Source organism: Canis aureus, chromosome 14, assembly GCF_053574225.1.
Source record: "Canis aureus isolate CA01 chromosome 14, VMU_Caureus_v.1.0, whole genome shotgun sequence".
NCBI lineage: Eukaryota > Metazoa > Chordata > Mammalia > Carnivora > Canidae > Canis > Canis aureus.
In genome coordinates, this window is record NC_135624.1 from 48,334,183 (window position 1) to 48,356,082 (window position 21,900).

Consider the following 21,900-nt stretch of genomic DNA (forward strand, 5'->3'; position numbering starts at 1 on the left):
TGGGCGCTCTCGCACACGCACCCCCACCCCCACCCCACCCCCATCGCTATACATTCGCACACCCTCCTCACTGGGAAGAGCCTTATAGCCGTGTTTTTTTTTCTCTCTCTCTCTCTTTAGGGCCAGTTTTGTTGGACGAGTTTGTGGAGTGGTATAAAGACAAACAGATGTCCTAGGACTTTATGCATAGCAGCGAGAGAGTCACTGTTACCACAGATATGTCAACCATTAGCCATAAATTGCTGTTTGTATCAAAGCGCATGCTGCTTTTCTTGCACTGTCTCCCTTTTGCAGGGACGTTTTGGTGTTTGCTATTGAATGGGCCAGCTCTGCTTGCTGTGTAGCATTGTTCTCTTGGAAGGCTGCTTTGCAGTTTGTATTTACACTACAGATTGGTGAATTTGCCAACGTCCTCACTGTGATGATGTGTATATTGCTGTTTAAATTTTGTATATGTGTATAAAAAGAAAAAGCTTCACCTAGAGATTATTTCTGCAAAACTGTATTGTAAAAATAATTTTTGTGGCATATTTCTAGTCCCTTTTTTCAGATGAACCGATTATACTTTATTTGGTCTCAAATGTAGCATTTCAGAACACAAGAGAGAACAGCTGTTACCATAAGCAAATGTTGCCAGAATTAACCTCATTGTTAAAGAGGCCAACTTTTGGAAGGAGGTGGGAATCAGAACTTTTCCAGAGGCATATGCCAAATATAATTTGGTTTCCTTAAATATGAGCGTTTTTTAAATGATGAAAGTTACAATTATTTGAGCATATAGACTTGTCCCACATGCCACAAATGATTTTCACCACGCAAGGTGTAGGTTTCTATTCTCTGATGTTAAAGCCGTAGTAGTTTGAATATAGGTACAAATGAACAAATTAAAATTGCACCTTTTTTTAAATGAGTTTGAAACTCTCGTAAACTTCCTTTACGGTCTTCTTTTTCCTTTTGCATTCTCCTAGTCAGTGTTGGGTCTGCCGATGCTTCCCGTGCCATTCAAGTAACATTGATTTTGCCTCCTCCGCGGAAACCTAATGGTTTGCTGGCAGTTTGTAACCGCAGAGCACTTTCAGTTGTGGTTTGGATTTTTAGTTAAGCTTTCATGGTGTCTAATTTTCTAATTTTTCGGAAAAAAGAACTATACTGTAAGTGAGAGGTGTTTTCTTTTGTTTTCTTTCTTTCATGCTAGGCTTTTCCTGGCAGGATGTCCATTGCAGGCAGTGGACACGAAACCACCAGCATTGAGCTAACTTTATTACACAGTAGGACCTTTCCTGGAGGGGCCACTCGTCATTCATTACCCGAGTAATTTGTACAGAAAGGTGATAGCCATTATTTATGTGGATGAGGAAACAAGAGTAAACAGGACGGTATTTTTAGGTTTGTATTTTGTGTCTTTTTTTTTTTTTTTCCTTGCCTTACCCTTCTTGAGGAAATGTCTAGATAACATGTTTTCCCCTCAACTATCTGGTGCTATTGAATGACTAATTTAGTCCCTAAAGTTTTGTGAAAACATAAAAGTCTAATGATTTAAACCAAGTAAAAAGCTAATGGTGCATTTGAACAAGTGAATGCTGTAGGTGTGAGCAAGACCCATGATGGAATAATGATTGGAAGAGGTTCGGCTTACTGCAAAATCTGGCCAAAAAAATCTTTCGGATTAAATGTGAACCTTTAAATGGCATTAAATGAGTAAAGCACACAGACAATGCTACTCCTGACCACTATTTCACAGTTTCTTTGCAAACAGTGTTCAGATTTTCATATTATTTTTTTCCCCTAACTGAACCACCAAAGACAGAAAATTTTGTATGTATATACGGTGTGTGTGCATATACAAGATCATGATAATGGTAGAAGGAAATCACTTCCTTTTTCTACCAAATAGAAAGGTGTGGTTTGCTGTGAAATAAACCAGAAGTTTGGAAAACTCTGTAGTGATTAAGCAGACTTAATCATTCCTTGCTTAGGAACTGTAGACTCGCCTCTACCTTACAACTTCATACCAGTTTGCACAAATTAATATCTGAAGAGAATAGAAGATGTTGATGGCAAAGCACAGCTCTTGGGACCGATGTGTTGCAAGGGGTTCCATTCCCACAGGTGCCTGGTATTCCAGTGGCGATGGGCCAGAGGCAGGTTTGAATTTGTGAAAGACGTGATTCATTTTCAGAAGTATCTGGTAAAGTTAAAAAAGAAGAAAAAAATCACACTTTAAAGGCAACAGTTCTTAGATTCGGTCAACTATGGTTTTTGCTTAAAGAAATCATAGATGAAATTATTTTAAAAGTTAGGGTTAGGAACTGGAGAATGTTTTTAAAACACTAAGCACAGTTAATCCTAACATAAAAGGATTGTTACGGGGAGCTGTTACATTTCATCCACAGCGAACATTTTGATAATAGGGGGAAAAACTAACTATGCGTGAATTAGAATATGAAAGTAAGTATTCCAAGGTGTCGATAATCTTGCATATTTAGAAGACTCCAAATAATTTTTAAGCTGCCTTGAAAAATAAACCTCTGTGACTGTGGAGAGCTTGCCCTTGGTTCTTGATTTTATGCAGCTATTTTTAGGGAGAGGAAAAGGGGCCAAACGCATAGTAATAAGATACTTTTCTCTTAAAAATGTCCCTAAGTTACATAAAATTGAGCAGTCAGTCATCAGACACTTACTGGCTAATGTTAAAGAAATTAGGGTGCCTTCTTCTGGTTTTTGTTTCTTACCTGTCTACACCCCTTCTCTCCTGCCACTGTGTCTTGAACTACCCATTGCAATACTCTGTCGTCATGGAATACAGCCTTTCGGTGTTTACTGGTAGGTCAGAAAGTCCATGATTTGATTTGCCGTAAACACCCACGGTAACGTAGCGCGCAGCTTTCCCGAAGCATGAACTCTGAATTAAGTTCGTACAGATCTGACTTGACAAACCTGTAGCTTCTCATTTCACGACACACGTCTGCTGCCTCTCCGGCTCCATTTTAACAGTGCTTTTGAAGTTTATCCAGAAAGCTTTCCAAGTTAGTTTGTGCCCTTGGTTTTTATTCTTAAAACTGCTAAAATACCTCTGTAAGCCTTATCTTTTATTCTTTCATATGTTGTATAATAAATGTATAGAATCCATTGACCAACTAAATGTTGGGTGTCTGTAAATGAGACCAAAACGTGGGTTGCTTTTTATCATAAAAAAACCTTTCCCCTGGGGGTTACTGTTAAACGGACAGCAGCCAACCTGTAACTGTGAACGCTTCGTGTCGTCGGTATCTGCATTACGTCCATAAACCTGTGACTCCAGCTTAACTAAAACACTGTTATGCCACCTAACTTGAGTACAGCAAACTGGTTTTAGGTTTTAATGGAATTGATGTAAAATGATATCCCATAAATAAAAAGTATTTGTGTTTGGTTTCAGAACTGATTGGTGACTTCTTTGTTCTCAGGATTGTGCTTCAAAAAACCAGTTAAGATAGTTTTAAAGTATTTTATCTTTTATTTCTTGGCTCCCTCCCCACCCCCACCCCCACACCCCGCTCTTTATATTGAAGAATTTCAAAGCTACAGAAAAAAAATGCAAGAGTAGTATATTGAGCACCCATCCGTGTACCTCTCACCTAGACTTTCTGCCTGTTACCATTTTGCCACCTTCTCCATGCCACTCTGAGTGTGCGTGTGTGTGTGTGTGTGCATGTGTGTGCAGGTACACTTCTCCCTGCAGATAGATACATTTTTCCCCCGAACTGAGAGTAAATCACATTATGATGCTTCTTACCTAGTGTGTCGAAACAAGGACATCTTTGTAACAACACTACAATGATCACACTCCAGAAATTTAACATTGATAACAGTTGTATTACCTGATACACAGTCTAGATTAAAACCTCTCCGTTTGTACCAGTATTGGCCTTGACGGCGATTTTATTCGTAATCTGGGGGAAAGCATTGCACTGAGCTGTCCTGTCTCTTCAGTCTCTTTTAATCTGGAACAGTTCCAGATGGAATACACGCCTCAGCCGAACAGTGAGTTAAAAGGATAAACAACCACATTTTATGTTTCCAAAAGACTGAGCTAATAACTGAGTGGTTACCATGTGCCAGCGTCGGGCAGAGATGCCCATTTTTACTACGTCCAGCGCTGCCATCTGGTTACCTCTAGTGTGTATCAGCCCCGGTCACCCCCTCTCTGAAATTGTCTTACACTAGAACCTCAGCCCCCCCCGATGGCAGGACGTCTGGCACGAGTGGGTGCCCAGGAAATGTATGTGGGAGGAAGCAAGTCACGGAGCTCGTGCTTGACGATGGATTATCAGGACCTGAGAAACCACGTAAAGATTAGAGAACCCACAAGGACCCACGTAGACCTGAAGATTGAAGATCTAGACTTTAAGACTCCCAGAAGCTCGACAGGAGGGAGAAGACAAGATTCCTACAACACAGAATCCAAACACTCCGTTTAAATTGGTGATGTAGATGGTCTTCCGACTCTTACTTTGGACCCAAAGCTGAGGATGGACTCAAGAAAATACTCTTGCAGACTCCTCCAAAGATAGTAGGCGGAGGTGAAGGAAAAGCTTAATTGCACGTGGATGGCAGGCAATGGGGGATGGCCAGTGTCGGGACAGGGCACCCAGCCTGGGCTACAGCCAATGGGGAGGCATGAGGCACTTCATCCGATGCTACAAAATAGGAAAGTGAGTTGAAATCGAGTTCTCCAGCAGTGTAACGAGCAGGGTAGACTGGGGACAGAATAAATCACTGATGCCTGTCTCAGACCAAAAAAAAAAAAGCCAACTCGAGGTGCATGGCAGGCAGACCAGTGAAGGGAGAAGGTTCCAGGAAGGTTGCCCCAAAGGAAGGGCATTTCTAATAAGCAGCTTTTTAAATAATGGGACAGAAAGGAAAGTGAACTGAAAATGAACAACATCACCCACAGGAAAAGATGGAAGGTTCCTGAGTCCGTCCCAGGGCCACAGCAGTGAAGACGAGAGCTGCTTCTGGACAACACCTCTCTTGGCCTGTGTGAGCCCCCCAGGGAGGCAGGACCTGTTCTCCACGGTGCCGTGGGCCTCATGGCCTGTATGACTCGCTTGAACGTTAACCCCGTATCTCCGTGTGAAGAGTAACTTCCAGCCACAAGATGAGAGAAAAGCTTCTATGATCCTTCTAGAAAAGAGTTGCCCACGGAACTTAGTTACAGCTAGAAAGGGGAAAAAGCCTAACACGGGAGGAAATAATACATGAGCTTTCTGGCCCTGTCTACTCCCCTAAGCTTGTAGTGCAAGGTAACCTGAAATAGAGCACGTTCACCACGGTGGACACATTCAGCAGAAGATAGTTTGGTGTCCCCCCCCCCCCCCCCGCCCCCGGAACTCACTCCTGACATTTATCTTCAATTGCCATTATAAAAAAAAAAAAAGTGCGTACAAGTACTTGCTTAGAAACTAGAGCGAGTGAGTAGCTATGCTGAGAATAATAATTGGAAACTGAAAGATGCAAATTGTCTATAGTCATTAAATGGAAATTTTTTTTAAAGCATCATTTCAAATGTAATCTCCTCTCCTGAAGAAATGCGCTCAGTCCTTTGGAAAAAATTCCTTTGCAATCACTCTGAAGCCTGAGGGTTGTGAAGAACCAGGGCAATAAGAAAGTAAGCTGAGGAGGGTTTGTTTCGTTTTGTTTTTCCTCCAGCACTTTCTAGCAGAGATTTCTCAGAATTGCCTAAATTTGAATATCTGAAATTCAAACTAGTGTTCTCTAGAAATCTTGGGATGAATGTGATGATCAGGAGAGCTGCAGCTGTACTCCCAACCAGTGGACTAACCTAAAAGTTTTGGCCAACTTCCGGTAGTGCCTTGAAAGTCACTGCTTTCAAGTGGCTCCATTGCTTAAACGTCCAACTCTTGATTTTGTTTTGACTCAGGTCATCATCTCGGGGTCCTGAGAGTGAGCCCCATGGTGGGCTCCATCCATGCTGGGCCTGGAGTCTGCTTAAGATTCTCTCTCTCCCTCTACCTCTCCCCACTTCTGTCTCACCCTCCCTCTCTCCCCCTTCTCAAAAAAAAAAAAAAAAAGCCACCGCATTTCATATCTACTTGCTTATTACTGATTTTGGCTCCATTACCTGTGGCGCTCCTACTTGCACCACCTTGAGAGTGGGACTTGGACAAGCGTTATGACCCCACCACAGATGATCCCAATCGAATAACACATGCCTTTTAGCACCCTATTCGGCATGTCTCATAAGTGCTCCAAATTTTTGTTCCTCCTTTATGTAACTAATCGAGGTGGATTTTCAAATTCTCAGTGTAATCATTTATCAGCAAACTTCAGTTGTCTGTTAGGCAGAACCATTATGTGAAATTGGGAACACGGGCATTAAAATTTGTAAGTGTGCAGAGTGGGGACTGGGATAAAGAGAAAATCAACAGATTGAAAAATTTGGAAGGACCCCTGGGTGTGGGGTCTCATGCCCATTGGGTGTAAGTGGTAGACCAGAAGGACACTGGGTGCCAAGAGTTCCTCTGGAGAGTAGGGCATTACTGGGGTAGATGGGAACTGAGCATGGATGACTCTCAGGGGTGCCTAACAGTGTACACAAAGCTTGTGGTGGCAGCACAGAAGTTGGGCTTTTCAGGACAGAGGAGTTTGTAGTTGCCATCAAGAGAGAACAGTAAAACTGATGAGGCCCGCAGGAGAAATGTCTCAGGAAAAAAAGATATGGGATGTATTGAGGCAGCTACCTCAAGCAGGAGACGGTTCCAGATCCCCAAAGTGCACTTGGGCTGTCCAACTATGGTTGAAAACCCCCACACAGCGTGAGGCTTCTAGCAAGTGTGAGATGCCTCTTGGCCCTCTCCCAGAGGGCGTACCCCTCTGATGTCCTCTGGCCCTAAGCCTGCCCACTCACCTGATGATAGTAAGGGGTGCAGAGCACCCCAGCCTTCTCCTCACAGGAGGGACACAGGAAGGTCAGTTGTTCAGGAGTGTCCTTCCCAGGCCCAGCCTCTGGTCATTTTTGTAGAAGGGAGGAGACCCATGGGAGGAAGACCGCCCCCCCCCCACCCAAGGTTGTGCAAGGGGAATGGGAAGCTGAGGTGCTGGGAAGTGAGAAGGGTCAGGCAGTGTGGGGGAGAGATTTAGGGGAGGGGAACCTCCATGGGGAGCAGGCTGGCCGAGGTGTGGACAGGGCTCAGAAAGCAGGGAGTTCACCTGCTGACAACTCTCAGTTGCAGGGAGGATGTGCGGGTTAGCAGAGACCCTGCGCCCTCCCCACTGGCTCCGAATCCATCCAGCCTCCAAACAGCATGTTTTTTCTGTGCAGTCTGACCGTCAAAATCTTTGCAGCGAAGCGGTTGTGTGACCTAGGTGTCGCCCTATCCCACCACCACCCTCCTTGCGGAAAGAGTAACTTGCTAGAAGGCACCTGCAACCATCTCCCTCGTGCTCTGGCGTGGAAATTTGGGGATATAAAGGAGCAGACGTTGATGGGTCTTTTAGGCCAAGTACTTTTTGAATTCTGACCACAATGAGATGACATTGCAGGTGACAGACTCATGGTAGTGAGCAAGAAAAAAAAAAATCAGACTTTCTGGTTCAATGCCATCATCTTTGGTACTTTATACACTGATGTCATGTGTGTATTCATGGATTTTGAGAGCTGACTGCCAGCAAGCTGTCATGGATTCAAGGGATGTGGACGGGAAGGCCAGTTGGTGGCTTACTGACACTACTTAGCTCCTTTCAGAAGAGAAGAAGGCCAGTGAGGCAGTGTGTTCTACACTGGTCTCCCGAGACACCTTTCAACAATCATGGGAACTAGAAGAAACTGAGGTTCAGAACGTGTATGTAACATGTGCTAATTCCCACAGCTGGAAGGTGCAAGAGTGAGGATTAAACCCAGGTGGATGTCTCCGCCTCTGGCAGTTAATCAGGCAATCCTGTAATCACAGGATGGGTTCCCCAGGAAGCCAACCCCATCCTCAGGTTACCTAGGGACTTTCTAAGTCACCTCATTAACATCACAAAGGCATCTTAATTCTTTTATCACTTAGGAAGTTTCTGAGGGGTTTAGGAACTCTACCAGGATCTGGGACCAAGACCAAATATATATTTCTTATCATCAATCACAATATCACATGTGGGTACTGATGATACAAAGCTGTCATTGATCAACAGAGCCAAGTTTAAAACCAGTTCTAGTAGTGACTGACATGTTACTATGGCCAATGATCCTGTTGCTTTTCCCTCCTTTCTTGAAGAGAGGGCTAGGAACTTTTCATCCTCAAGATAAAAGCAGGGGAATGGAGATGGTGGTGGAATGAAGAACTGGAGGAAGCAGGAGGAGGGACCCTACAGCCAAGTGGAGGTTTAGGGCAAGGGACCAGTTTTCCCCTGAGACAAGAGGGGAGTCGTCTGTAAATGAGTAGGAGGTGGTTAAGAGGTCTAACCTTATGGCCTTGGTTTTCTCAGGAACTGATTCAAAGATTTCTACCAAGAGAAGGGAGAGGTAGTGGGTTCAAAGAGATGGAAGTGTGGAAGAGTCCAAGAGGAGAATAAGAAAAGATGATTAACGAGTGAGTCTCATTGTCCCAAGAAAAATAAGAATAAGTTTAGGTTATGTAACTGTGGCACAGCAAGAAGTTGTGAATCCAGGACCTTGACATGAGGTCTAGGTGACACGGCTGATGGGCTCCGGCCCCTAGCCAAAATTGGTATAGAAGACAGCAGGATTTGGGCTTTGGGCTCCTCGGACCTAGGAAACTCCTCTCTTTCCAGCCTGCAGAGATACCTTTTGAAAAATAAGGGAAACCCAGTGACACCATGTCCACTGGCTTGAAACTACCATGGGTCCTTGAATGCTTGCATATACTTTGCATTGTTTTCTGGGTGAAGAGATGGTGAAACAAAGTGGAAGTTTCCATAGTTGAGTTGCTGTGCCATTCCTACTAGTCTTCAAATCCAGACCAGCCCTGTGGTCAGCCCTGTCCCTGTAAATGGCCAACAGACTCGGGCAGAATGACCTCATGTGTGAGAAGAGAGCAGAGAAAGACTAAGACAAACATGAGAAACTGCCTAGTTATTAGAGTGGTGCCATCCAGCCAGGGGTTTTCTGTGACTTTCGAGCTGCAGGCACACTGGATGATGACATACATGTGATTATTCTGGGATGCTGGAGTGGGTCATCTGGTGGATTAAAAGCAAAAATGGGACAAGGGGGCACATTGTGCCTCAGAGTTGCAATATGAGGAATATCAGACTGCTCCTTACTAATTTGGAACAAACATCAGAGGAGGTCAGTTTTTCCCAGGAATAATACAGTAAGCCCTACAGAGAGTAAGCTGCTAAGGTTGAAGGACAGTTTATGACCCCTTAAGTAAAGAGGATTCATCCAGTGGTGCTCTAGTTTCTTCCTATGGACTGTCTCCGGGGTTAGATTTCCCCCCTGACAAAGAAGTCAAACTCTCCCTCTTCACCGATGACATGATACTCTACATAGAAAACCCAAAAGCCTCCACCCCAAGATTGCTAGAACTCATACAGCAATTTGGTAGCGTGGCAGGATACAAAATCAATGCCCAGAAATCAATGGCATTTCTATACACTAACAATGAGACTGAAGAAAGAGAAATTAAGGAGTCAATCCCATTTACAATTGCACCCAAAAGCATAAGATACCTAGGAATGAACCTAACCAAAGAGGTAAAGGATCTATACCCTAAAAACTATAGAACACTTCTGAAAGAAATTGAGGAAGACACAAAGAGATGGAAAAATATTCCATGCTCATGGATTGGCAGAATTAATATTGTGAAAATGTCAATGTTACCCAGGGCAATATACACATTTAATGCAATCCCTATCAAAATACCATGGACTTTCTTCAGAGAGTTAGAACAAATTATTTTAAGATTTGTGTGGAATCAGAAAAGACCCCGAATAGCCAGGGGAATTTTAAAAAAGAAAACCATATCTGGGGGCATCACAATGCCAGATTTCAGGTTGTACTACAAAGCTGTGGTCATCAAGACAGTGTGGTCCTGGCACAAAAACAGACACAGATCAATGGAACAGAGTAGAGAACCCAGAAGTGGACCCTGAACTTTATGGTCAATTAATATTCGATAAAGGAGGAAAGACTATCCATTGAAAGAAAGACAGTCTCTTCAATAAATGGTGCTGGGAAAATTGGACATCCACATGCAGAAGAATGAAACTAGACCACTCTCTTGCACCATACACAAAGATAAACTCAAAATGGATGAAGGATCTAAATGTGAGACAAGATTCCATCAAAATCCTAGAGAAGAATACAGGCAACACCCTTTTTGAACTCGGCCACAGTAACTTCTTGCAAGATACATCCACGAAGGCAAAAGAAACAAAAGCAAAAATGAACTATTGGGACTTCATCAAGATAAGAAGCTTTTGCACAGCAAAGGATACAGTCAACAAAACTCAAAGACAACCTACAGGATGGGAGAAGATATTTGCAAATGACATATCAGATAAAGGGCTACTTTCCAAGATCTATAAAGAACTTCTTAAACTCAACACCAAAGAAACAAAAAATCCAATCATGAAATGGGCAAAAGACATGAAGAGAAATCTCACAGAGGAAGACATAGACATGGCCAACACGCACATGAGAAAATGCTCTGCATCACTTGCCATCAGGGAAATACAAATCAAAACCACAATGAGATCCCACCTCACACCAGTGAGAATGGGGAAAATTAACAAGGCAGGAAACAACAAATGTTGGAGAGGATGCGGAGAAAAGGGAACCCTCTTACACTGTTGGTGGGAATGTGAACTGGTGCAGCCACTCTGGAAAACTGTGGAGGTTCCTCAAAGAGTTAAAAATAGACCTGCCCTACGACCCAGCAATTGCACTGTTGGGGATTTACCCCAAAGATTCAGATGCAATGAAACGCTGGGACACCTGCACCCCGATGTTTCTAGCAGCAATGTCCACAATAGCCAAACTGTGGAAGGAGCCTTGGTGTCCATCGAAAGATGAATGGATAAAGAAGATGTGGTTTATGTATACAATGGAATATTCCTCAGCCATTAGAAACGACAAATACCCACCATTTGCTTCAACGTGGATGGAACTGGAGGGTATTATGCAGAGTGAAGTAAGTCAATCAGAGAAGGACAAACAATGTATGTTCTCATTCATTTGGGGAATATAAATAATAGTGAAAGGGAATATAAGGGAAGGGAGAAGAAATGTGTGGGAAATATCAGAAAGGGAGACAGAACATAAATACTCCTAACTCTGGGAAACGAACTAGGGGTGGTGGAAGAGGAGGAGGGCGGGGAGTGGGGGTGAATGGGTGATGGGCACTGAGGGGGACACTTGACGGGATGAGCCCTGGGTGTTATTCTGTATGTTGGTAAATTGAACACCAATAAAAAATTAATTTATTAAAAAAAAAAAGATTTCCCCCCTGACATACAGAAGATGTTGAAGGATGTTCTGGAGGATGGAAGTAGGAGACCAAGAGTCAACTAGGCAGGAGACAATCACTCCTATAGGGAACAATCTAGAAATGGAACTGATGGTGAGTGGGAGGAAGCTGAAGAATGGATTTGGGTGGGCCTTACCCCAATACTATGACATCATTGACATGGCAACACATTTAAGATATAGATAAGCAGAGGTTGACTTTCCACATCATTTTCCAACCCGGTACTCCCCAAACCCAAGCTTTGGAGACGAGGTGGAATAATTCCATGGATCTATGTGGTCCTAATACCCAAATCCATCAGAAGATGGGAGGCTGTACCTCAATGTGATAGTGAAGTGAAGGGTTGGAAAACATTCTGAAAGTTCCCTCAGTACGAGAAATCAAATGATAACCAGGTAACCCCTGTCATTTTCCAAATGTGTCTCCTATTTGCTGAGGGAGCTAAAGAACACCTCATGTAAGAGCCAAGAGTCCTTGAAAAGCTGGCCATTGGTGGTAGTGATTGTAGGAGACCAGCCATCATGCTCTGTGTACATATTAGGAAACAAGAGGAGAGTTGATAGTTTTTTTATTATATAAAGACCCATGCTGTGGTGGTGGATAGGGTCCACTCAACATCTCTCTTTGTCCCAAATATCCCATTAGCTTAATATCTGTCATTACCCATATGCCAGGCAAAGTGGAAGAAATCACAAACCTCATCAAAAACAAAAGTGATGGCTGGAGTAGATGAGGACATGTATATATCACACCATGTAGCTCTTTTCCACTTTCATGAGTTCCTTAGGCTGAACTTGGGGTCTCTCTGAGGCAATGGGGCAAGAGCAGAGGATGTGCCATAATGGCCTATGTTTTCAGAAAACTCTTGAGAAAAATCATCAGATGCAACAATTAATGTAAAGGTTAGCTATAAAGTCTTCCATAGTATGGAGGGATCAAAGGTCTTGAGAAGTAAGACCAATTATTCTAAGTTGGTGACATTCTTGGGAAGTATGTGGATAGCATCTGAAGTTTGCTTCCTACGGTGGCTGTCTTGGACAACCTCCTCAATAGGATAGCTTTAAAAAGTTAGGCAAAATGGTTTTAGAATCTGTTTGAAGGAATTGAAAAGCTACTAAGAAAGTGAACGTTTGTTGGGCAAAGATCTAGAAGAAGAAAGAAGCCAAGATTGATGAGCTAGTATTCAAGGCTACTTTTTTCCTTTAGGATGTAGTCCATTCGAGAGTGAAAGCAGAGGCTGAGGAGCTCAGAAGATCTTTTGAAGGTCTCACTGGGGTGAGTTTAGTCTGCCAAGGAGGAAGGGTTCTGGTAAACCCCTAGACTTATGGTTAGGACACTGAGAAGCTGAAAGGTTTTACAAATAAGGATGAGCTAGAAATAGACCAGCACAAGGACTAACGCTCAGTTTCAAATCAGTCCAATCCCTGATGTGATTGCAGTGAATGTCCTGAGTCTAACTGCCTGACAGAACCAGAAGTAAATTCTAATCTGGAAAAAAAAAAATAGACCATCCATGGGTTACACATATATGAAATAAAACACTATTCGCTCATAGGAAAAGAATTCAAATTTAAAACAGTGAGAGGTAATGTATCTTCAGCAAAGCTAATAAATGAAGAAAATAACACAAAATTTAATGATATTGACATGAATGCCTTCAGACTATACTAGACAGGATCGTCTTTGGTTTCTGCTGCAGATATCTTTTTTAGTGGGGGAGGTGCAGTGGGAGAGGGAGAGAATCTTAAGAAGACGCCATGCTCAGCACGGAGCCCAATGGAGGGCTTCATCTCATGACCCTGAGATCAAGACATGAGCCAAAATCAAGAGTCAGACGCCCAACTAGCTGACCCACCCAGGCACCCCTGCTGAGACTTACTTCCTGCTCTTGCTGCCCTTTGTGAATATGTGAGTTCACACCTATGGCTATGGCCAACTAGGCCAGGGACGTGCACACCTGTCCCAATGGGTACCAATCCATAGACTTCACTGAGCCCCCCATGTTCTTTTCTTCAGGAATTTGAACTAAAATATACTAAATCAGTCAGGAGGAGATAGATGGGTATGAGATCTATAATGTCATGAAGATTTGGGGTAGATTGCCATTTTATATTTCAATAAGTCAGAAATAAAAAGCTGATTGGCACAGAGCAGCAGTAAGCAGCAGCTATGAGATGTGCAGTTCCCTGAAAGACAGATGGAGCAGCTTTTAGTCCTCAAAGTTCCAAGACCAGAACCCATTTTCCCAGCTGGCTTTGCTCTACTTTTTAATGTCTATTTTTAAATGTCTGTAAGACTATTGAAACCTTGAAATAATCTTTCTTTTATTAAAGAAATATCACACAGAACGTTTTACTATGTCTGTAATTTCTTGTACACAATGTTATTTAATGTTAATCATTCAAAAATAACCAAGTCTACAAAAATGACAAGACCTTTTTTTTTTAAGATTTTATTTATTTATTTATTTATTTATTTATTTATTTATTTATTTATTTATTTATGAGAGACACAGAGAGAGAGGCAGAGACACAGGCGAGGGAGAAGTAGGCTCCCTGTTCAGAGCCTGATGTGGGACTCAGTCCCAGGACTCTGGGACTCTCAACCGCTGAGCCACCCAGGTGCCCCAGGACAAGACTTTTTTTTTTTAAACTTTTTTTAAGAAAGAAGAAAACCAATAGAAAAAATGACTGATAGGAAATTTAGATATTAGAGTTATCTGATGTGGACTTTAAATAACTCTAAATTACATTTATGGGAGAGAATTTCAGCAGAGAAGTGGAGACTATAAAAAAAGGAATCCAATGGAAATTCTAGAACTGAAAAATTTAATAAATGAAATTAGTAACTCAGTGGACAGGATTTAGCAGAAAATTAAGCCCAATAAAGACAGAGTTAACGAATAAAAAATATGTCAGAAAGAATCTAGACTGAAGCACAGAGAAACTAAAAATAAAATTTTTTAAAAGTGGAAAATACAGAGATAAGTCAAGAGATTTACAGCAGAGTGAAAAGGTCTAAGATACAAACAAGTTTAGTCCTGGAAAAAGAGGACAGAGAACGAGGCAAAGGCAATATTTTAAAAACAATGTTTAAGAATTTTCCTACACTAGTGAAAGATAAGAAGTCCCAGTTCAAGAGTGCTGCAAACACTCAAGCAGGACAAAGGCAAACCAACATACAAGTAAAACCTCTGAAAAAAAAAAAAAAAAAAACAACAAAGACAGAAAATCTTAAAAAGCAGCCACATGTATAGGTAGAAATTATAAAATACTGTAGATAAATTAAAAGCAGATAATGACCTGAAAGCACTGGAGAGTAAGCAAAACCAGGCAGAGTCTGAAGATTAGTTGACACCTGGATTAAGAGAATGAGACAGAAAAAGGTGGGTTTGTTGTTGTTGTTGTTCTTTTGTTTTGTTTTTAGCTTTTAGTTTAGCTTTTTAGCTTTTAGTTATGCCACAGTCTGCATCACATGGGGTGAGTAAAACTTTCATAGAAAACCTACAGCCTTTCAACCAGAAGACAGATTTTAGGGCAACCACAGCCTCTAGAAAGTGAGAAGAGATCCCAGAAATAGAGCCAGAAGGGAGAAATCCCAAATTCTAAGTATAAACTCTGCCCAAACTTGAAACTAATCCCTGAACCATGTGTCTGCAGGGTGGTCTGCAAGTAGCCCAGCTAAAGATAAAACTACTGAAATGCATTTTGAGGTGCTACACAATAGACAGAATTGGCTATTTGAATCTAAGCAAGTTAATCAATACTCTTTGGAGGAATTTAACAGAACCCAGAGTTCCCACAACAAAAGAATCACAATATCCAGGATACAATCCCAACTAACTTAACTTATGAAGAATCAGCAACATCTAACCAAATCTCAAAAGAGAAGACTTTCAGTGGAGACTGGTCCTGAGGTGATCCAGATGTTAGAATTAGATAAGAATTTTAAAGTAGATATTATAATTGGGTCAAAAACATAAAGGAAAACATGGTCATTATAAGGGAAAAGGTGGAAGATCTCAACAGAAAAAAGGAACTATAAAATACAACCAAATGGGAATTCTAGGAGTATCTTTTACTGAAATTAAAAATTCACAAGAGAGGGGCACCTGGGTGGCTCAGTGATTGAGCCTCTGCCTTTGGCCAAGGTACTGATCCCAGGGATCCCACAGGGAGCCTGCTTCTCCCTCTGCCTATGTCTCTGTCTCTCTCATGAATAAATAAATATTTTTTAAAATTCACAAGAGAAAGATTCAATGCAAATGAAGATAGGTAATGGATATTAATCGAATATGGAGAACCAGGAAAAACATTTTAAATGAATAGAAGATCATGCACCTATGGGACAACAGCAAAGACCTAACATACAAATGATTGGAATTTCAGATGGAAAAAAGAGGGAAAATGAGACAAAAAGAAAAAAACCCACAAAGAAACAAAGGCTGGAATTTCCCCAAATTTAGTGTAACACATACATTTACAGATTTAAGAAGTTCAGGAAACCTGAAACAAGATAAATATGAAGAAGACCATACCTACGCCCATTGTAGTCAAACTGCTGAAAATCAAAGAAAAGAGAAAGTCACAGAAGTAGCAGAGTGAAAAAACAAAACACTGTATAGGGGAGAACAACCATTTCAGTAGCCATCACTCTTCATCAAACACAATGAAGTTGAAAAGACCTTGGACCAATACCTCCAGTGTACACTCAGTGAAAAATCCGTCAAGAATAAAGGCAAAGATAATTTCAGATAACTGAAAATCAAGAAAATATGTTCCCAACTACCCAGTTTTGTAGTATGAGAAATATTAAAGGAAACTGTTCAGACTGAACTGAAATCCTATCAGATATAAATGGTAAAGAATGTAGGACAAATTAATAAAAGAGAAGCAGTGGAGTAATCTAATTAATTAAAATGAAGAAAAGAGATAACCAAAAAAAAAAAAAAAGAAAGAAAAGACATAAATGTAGGATACATAATATAATACAAAGAGTAAGATGGTACAAGTAAACCCAAATAATTAATAATTAGATTCATTGCAAATGGATGAATTACACTAAGTAAAAGACAAAGGTCTTCAGAACAATGACACCACCACCCTAACTATATGCTGCCTACCAGAGGCAAATCTTAAATACCAAAGTATTTAAATAATAGGGTAGATAAAGATGGGTCATTACAAACATTAACAAAGACATGGCTGCTAAAGCAATTCTAACACTAGGCCTAGTGGGTTTCAAGGCAATTATCAGGAGGGATATTATATAACTGTAAATGTTCAATCCATCAAGAAAGTACAGCAATTCTCAATCTTATGAACCTAATAACATGACTTCAAAACATAAGAAGCCAAAAGTAACAGAACCAAAAGAAGAAACTGACAAATCTGACATAGTTGGAGGTTTTATCCCATCTCTCTCACTGACGGATAGAACGGGCCGACAAATAGAATATCCAACATTTGAATGACACAATTCTCAAAGTTGACTAAATTGACTTCTATAGCGTGCTCTTTTCAACAACTTCAAAATAGGCAGGTTTTGTTTTTTTTTTTTTTAAGTGAACACAAAACAATACCCAAACTAACCATATACTGGATCAAAAGTAAGTCTCAACAGATTTCCAATCAAGTACCCAAACAGCAAACCTAAATAATTGTCTCGGAATTCAGGATAGCAATCACCCTCGGGAAGGGGGATAATGGCTGGAAGAAGGCCAGAAACAGGCATCTGGAAGGCTGATTATGTGCTGATTATGTGCTGATTATGTTTCTCAATCTGAGTGCTGGCCACATGGCTATGTACTCAGCTTGTGAAAATGTACTGCAGTCTACTGATGTGCACTTTCCTGATGTTCTGCTTAAGAAGTTAAGTAGCAAAAACTTCCTACAAAGCAAAAGAAAGCAAAACTTCAAGCCTAGATGTCCCTACCAATGAGTTCTTCCAAACATTTAAGGAAGAGACGCACTAAGTCTTTGGATCTTGTTTTATAATATCATCGTGCCCTAGGAGCTTTCCAAGAAAAAGTACTGGAGGTCGATTTCTTTAATGACATAGGTACAAAAACCCTAAATTATTGAGCTGCCTACGTGGCTCAGAGGGTTGAGCATCTGCCTTTGGCTCGGGTTGTGACCCCAGGACCAGTCCTGTATCAGGTTCCCTGCAGGGAGCCTGCTTCTCCCTCTGCCTGTGTCTCTGCCTCTCTCTCTGTATCTCTCAGGAATAAATAAATAATCTTTAAAAATCCTAAGTTATCACTATCTGTCCACCACCACCCTTCCCGTGTCAGGTCCTACCCCCTAAGGCCAGCTCCCTTTGCTGGTGTCCATCACGCTGTGCGGAAGCGCTGCCAGTATGTTGGACAAACTGCCCTACAAAGTCACTGACGTCAGGCTGGCCTCCTGGGGACACAAGGCCCTGGACATTGTGGAGAATGAGATGCCGGGCCTGATGCGCATGAGGGAGATGCACTCGGCCTCCAAGCCACTGAAGGGTGCCCGCATCTGGCTCTGGGTGCTGAGGTGCAGTGGTCCAGCTGCAACATCTTCTCCACCCAGGACCATGCAGCTGCTGCCATTGCCAAGGCTGGCATTCCAGTGTATTCCTGGAAGGGGGAATCGGACGAGGAGCACCTGTGGTGCCTTGAGCAGACACTGTACTTCAAGGACGGGCCCCTCAATGTGATTCTGGATGACGGAGGTGACCTTACCAATCTCATCCACACCAAGTACCCACAGCTCCTATCAGGCATTTCTGAAGAGACCATAACAGGGGTTCATGACCTATACAAGGGGATGGCCGACAGGAAGCTGAAGGTGCCTGCCATCAATGTGAATGACTGTCACCAAAAGCAAGTTTGACAACCTGTATGGCTGCCAGGAGTCTTTTATAGATGCATCAAGCAGACTACGGATGTGATGATTGCAGGCAAGGTGACAGTGGTAGCAGACTAGGGTGATGTGGGCAAAGGTTGTGCCCAGGCCCTGCGGGGTTTTGAGGCCCGCGTCATCATCACAGAGATCGACCCCATCAATGCACTGTAGGCTGCCATGGAGGGCTATGAGGTGACCACTATGGATGAGGCCTGTCAGGATGGCAATACATTTGTCACCACCACAGGTTGTGTTGACATCATCCTTGGCTGGCATTTTGAACAAATGAAAGATGATGCCATTGTGTGTAACACTGGACACTTTGATGTGGAGATTGGCATCAAATGGCTGCACGAAAATGCTGTAGAGAAGGTGAACATCAAGCCCCAGGTGGACCGCTACCGGCTGAAAAATGGGCGCCTTATCCTCCTTTTGGCTGAGGGCCGGCTGGTCAACCTGGGCTGCGCCATGGGCCATCCCAGCTTTGCGATGAGCAACTCATTCACCAATCAAGTGCTGGCACAGATTGAATTGTGGACCCACCCAGACAAGTTCTCTGTTGGGGTTCACTTCCTGCCCAAGAAGCTGGATGAAGCAGTGGCTGAAGCTCACCTGGGTAAGCTGAATGTGAAGCTGACCAGGCTGACTGAGAAGCAGGCCCAGTACCTGGGCTTGTCCCGTGATGGCCCCTTCAAGCCCGATCGTTACCTCTACTGAGAACCAGGCCTACCATTTGCCTTATAACTGCTGGCCTTGCTGGGGTCCCACCTCTCTTCCCCAAGAGCAAATGGCGCCAACTTTGAGATAGGTTTGTTAATGTCCCCCACTGACTCCCCAGGGCTGATCACTCAGTCTTTGGCCTCTGCTGCATCCCTCGTACTGTTCTCGGTGTGGCAGAGGGAATTGAGAAGCCCCTTCTCAAGCCCTGGTCATAATAGAGGTACCCAGGAGGAACCCACAAGGAACCCTGAGCTCAGGGGTTTGGGAACTGCTCACCCAGTCAGTCCTTACTTAGGTTGGAAGTCAGCAGTGGTCAAGGTCCAAAGCCCATACACATCACCTTCTAGGCCCTCACTTGGCCTATGAACTTTGTACCCATGTTCTTAGTTTACTGGTTCACTGGTCCCTCAGCCCATGAGAGATGAGAATGGATTATATCAAAAGGAAGGGAGGACAAGCAGCCTGGGTGGCTCAGCGGTTTAGTGCCGCCTTCAGCCCAGGGCCTGATCCTAGAGACCTGGGATCGAGTCCCACATTGGGCTCCCTGCATGGAGCCTGCTTCTCCCTCTGCCTGTGTCCCTACCTCTCTGTCTCTCTCTCTCTACTCTCTGTGTCTCTCATGAATAAATAAATAAAATCTAAAAAAAAGAAAAAAAAGGAAGGGAGGAGCTTTTGAGAGTTTGCCCCAGAGAGCCTGGCTTAGTGCTGGGCATTCTCTTGAAGAGGTTTCACAGAACAATGAGGTTAGTACTTGCAGTTTCTATTTTACAGAGTTTAAAAAAGACGGCTAAGGGACAGCCAAAAAAGGATGAGAGAAGTGACAGCCAGAGGTTGAGAAGGGCCAGAGAATCATAAAAGCAGACATAGATCTGGGCACCTTTTTGTAACATGATGGTTCTTATCACAACCCTGGATCAAAAAGATTAGTTTTATTTATAATGTTTAGTTAATGTTTATAATGTTCAAAGAGAGTGGGAAGGTGGGTAAATAAAAATTTTGGTGCCTAAAAAAAAGATCCTAAATTATCAAGTTGAGCAAAAATATAAAGGTCACCAAATTGAGAAGTCAGCTTCACTTTTGAAAATCAATGTGATCTGCTGTATTTATAAAATAAGAACAAATGATATAATACGTACAATAATCTTAAAGGGTTGCATGCAAATAAGCATCTGAGATTCATTAAGCATCTGATGATTCACACGGTTAATCATCTGAGAAATGCAAATTAGAATCCCAGTGAAACTGTTCTATTCTCACCCTAAAATGGCTAACATTAAAAATAAAACGACTGACAATACTCAGTTTTGGTAAGGATATGGAGCAACTGAAACTCATGCATGTTGAGCCTGAGTGCGCTTTGCTACAAATACTGTGTAAAATTGTTTGCCGTTATCTGTTAATGTTGAGCATGCACATAGCTGGTGATGCATCATCTCCCCCACTAGGTATATACTCATCAGAGATGCCTCCGTGGGAGCCCCGGGGCTCCCAGTTGAGGATCTGCCTGCAGCTCAGGTCCTGATCTCAGGGTCCTAGGATCCAGCCTGTCGGGCTCCCTGCTCAGCGGGGCGCCTGCTTCTCCCTCTGCCCCTCCCCCAGCTTGTGCTCACTTTCTCTCCCTCAAATAAACAAATAAAATCTGAAAAAAAAAGAAAAATGCTCACGTAAGTGCACCAAATGACATTGAAATCAATGTTTAGAGCAAGCTACGTGCAACAGCACACCTGATTATTATCATTCTACTATGAAAGAGCCAAAGTTGAACATTCGTGCTCTGTTATTCCATGTATCTAAGCGTCAGACCCAGCAAGGCTAATTTATGGTTTTAGCAGTCAGTACTGGGGTTGCCTCTGAGCCAAAGGGGAGGGAGGACTGGTCATTTGGAGAGAGAAGGGGTGGGGGGTGAGGTTCCAAGATTCTGGTCATGGCTTAGTCTTAGGATGATGGTTATACAGGTTTCTTCACTTTGGGATAACTCATAACGCGGCACTCTTACTACGTGCACCCTTTCTCGGAACCCGTATTCTACCTCGATAAAAGAACTGATGTTAACATGACAGTATAGGAAATCGTCCGTTTTCCTAAAGTTCTAAAACCTTCGAATTGCCATACAAATCCTGTCCTGGTTCTTGTTCTGGAAGAGAGCAGTAATGTGCCCTATGAGCGTATAGGCCCTGACATAGCCCAGGCATCAGGCCAGCGGGCCCAGTGCTGAGCTGCAGACGTGACCGGCAAAGCAACCAGGTAAATTCCCTGGCTGGCATAATGGACCCCCAAAGCTGCCAGGGACCTCGAGGACCAGAAGATGATTTAGGAAAAACCTTCATGGGGTGGGGGTGTGGAAGAAGGCTCAGCTGACAGATACCCTGTGGGAGCCCCTGCGCTCCTCCTCTGCCGGCTGGTCGTGGATGCTTCCGGGCTCGCCAGCAACTGCACCGCGGAAAGTTAACCACGGAAATGATTGTGAGTGCCATCTGCTGAGAGCTTCTCCGCTCCGGGCCTCGAGACTTCGTGCTCACGACGATCCTACTGTTCTCACTACACAGCTGAACATTCCAGAGGCCTGCACAGGCGTGGCGGTTTCTCCAAAGTCACAACGAGGGGCAGAGACAAGATGCAAACTGGGCCAGAGCCCCGGACTCTTCCTGACTTCTCGCCACACAGCTCCTGCAGCCTAATTAGCACCTTTATAAACTGCTCTTGCATATATGCTCCAGAACGATATGGAAGGAAAACAGCTTTTTATGCACTAGACGAATGTTTTTCCCACTAAAATTAAAAAAAAAAACAAAAAAAACTTTTTTTTTCCCCTCTGCTAGCTGCGGTTA

General features: G+C 42.9%; 1 protein-coding gene and 1 pseudogene across 10 annotated transcripts in view; both read left to right on the top strand.

The window, feature by feature from the left end:
* Positions 1–3,420, top strand: part of DCUN1D4 (defective in cullin neddylation 1 domain containing 4) — an 82,288-nt gene extending 78,868 nt beyond the window's left edge. For all 10 annotated transcript variants that reach the window (XM_077847974.1, XM_077847973.1, XM_077847975.1 and 7 more), the window contains one exon: positions 121–3,420. In XM_077847974.1, coding sequence (XP_077704100.1) covers positions 121–176 — 56 coding nt within the window. In that variant the 3' untranslated portion in view covers positions 177–3,420. The remainder of the gene's footprint in view (positions 1–120) is intronic.
* Positions 3,421–17,806: 14,386 nt separating this feature from the next.
* Positions 17,807–19,379, top strand: LOC144282941 (adenosylhomocysteinase pseudogene; annotated as a pseudogene).
* Positions 19,380–21,900: the final 2,521 nt, after the last annotated feature.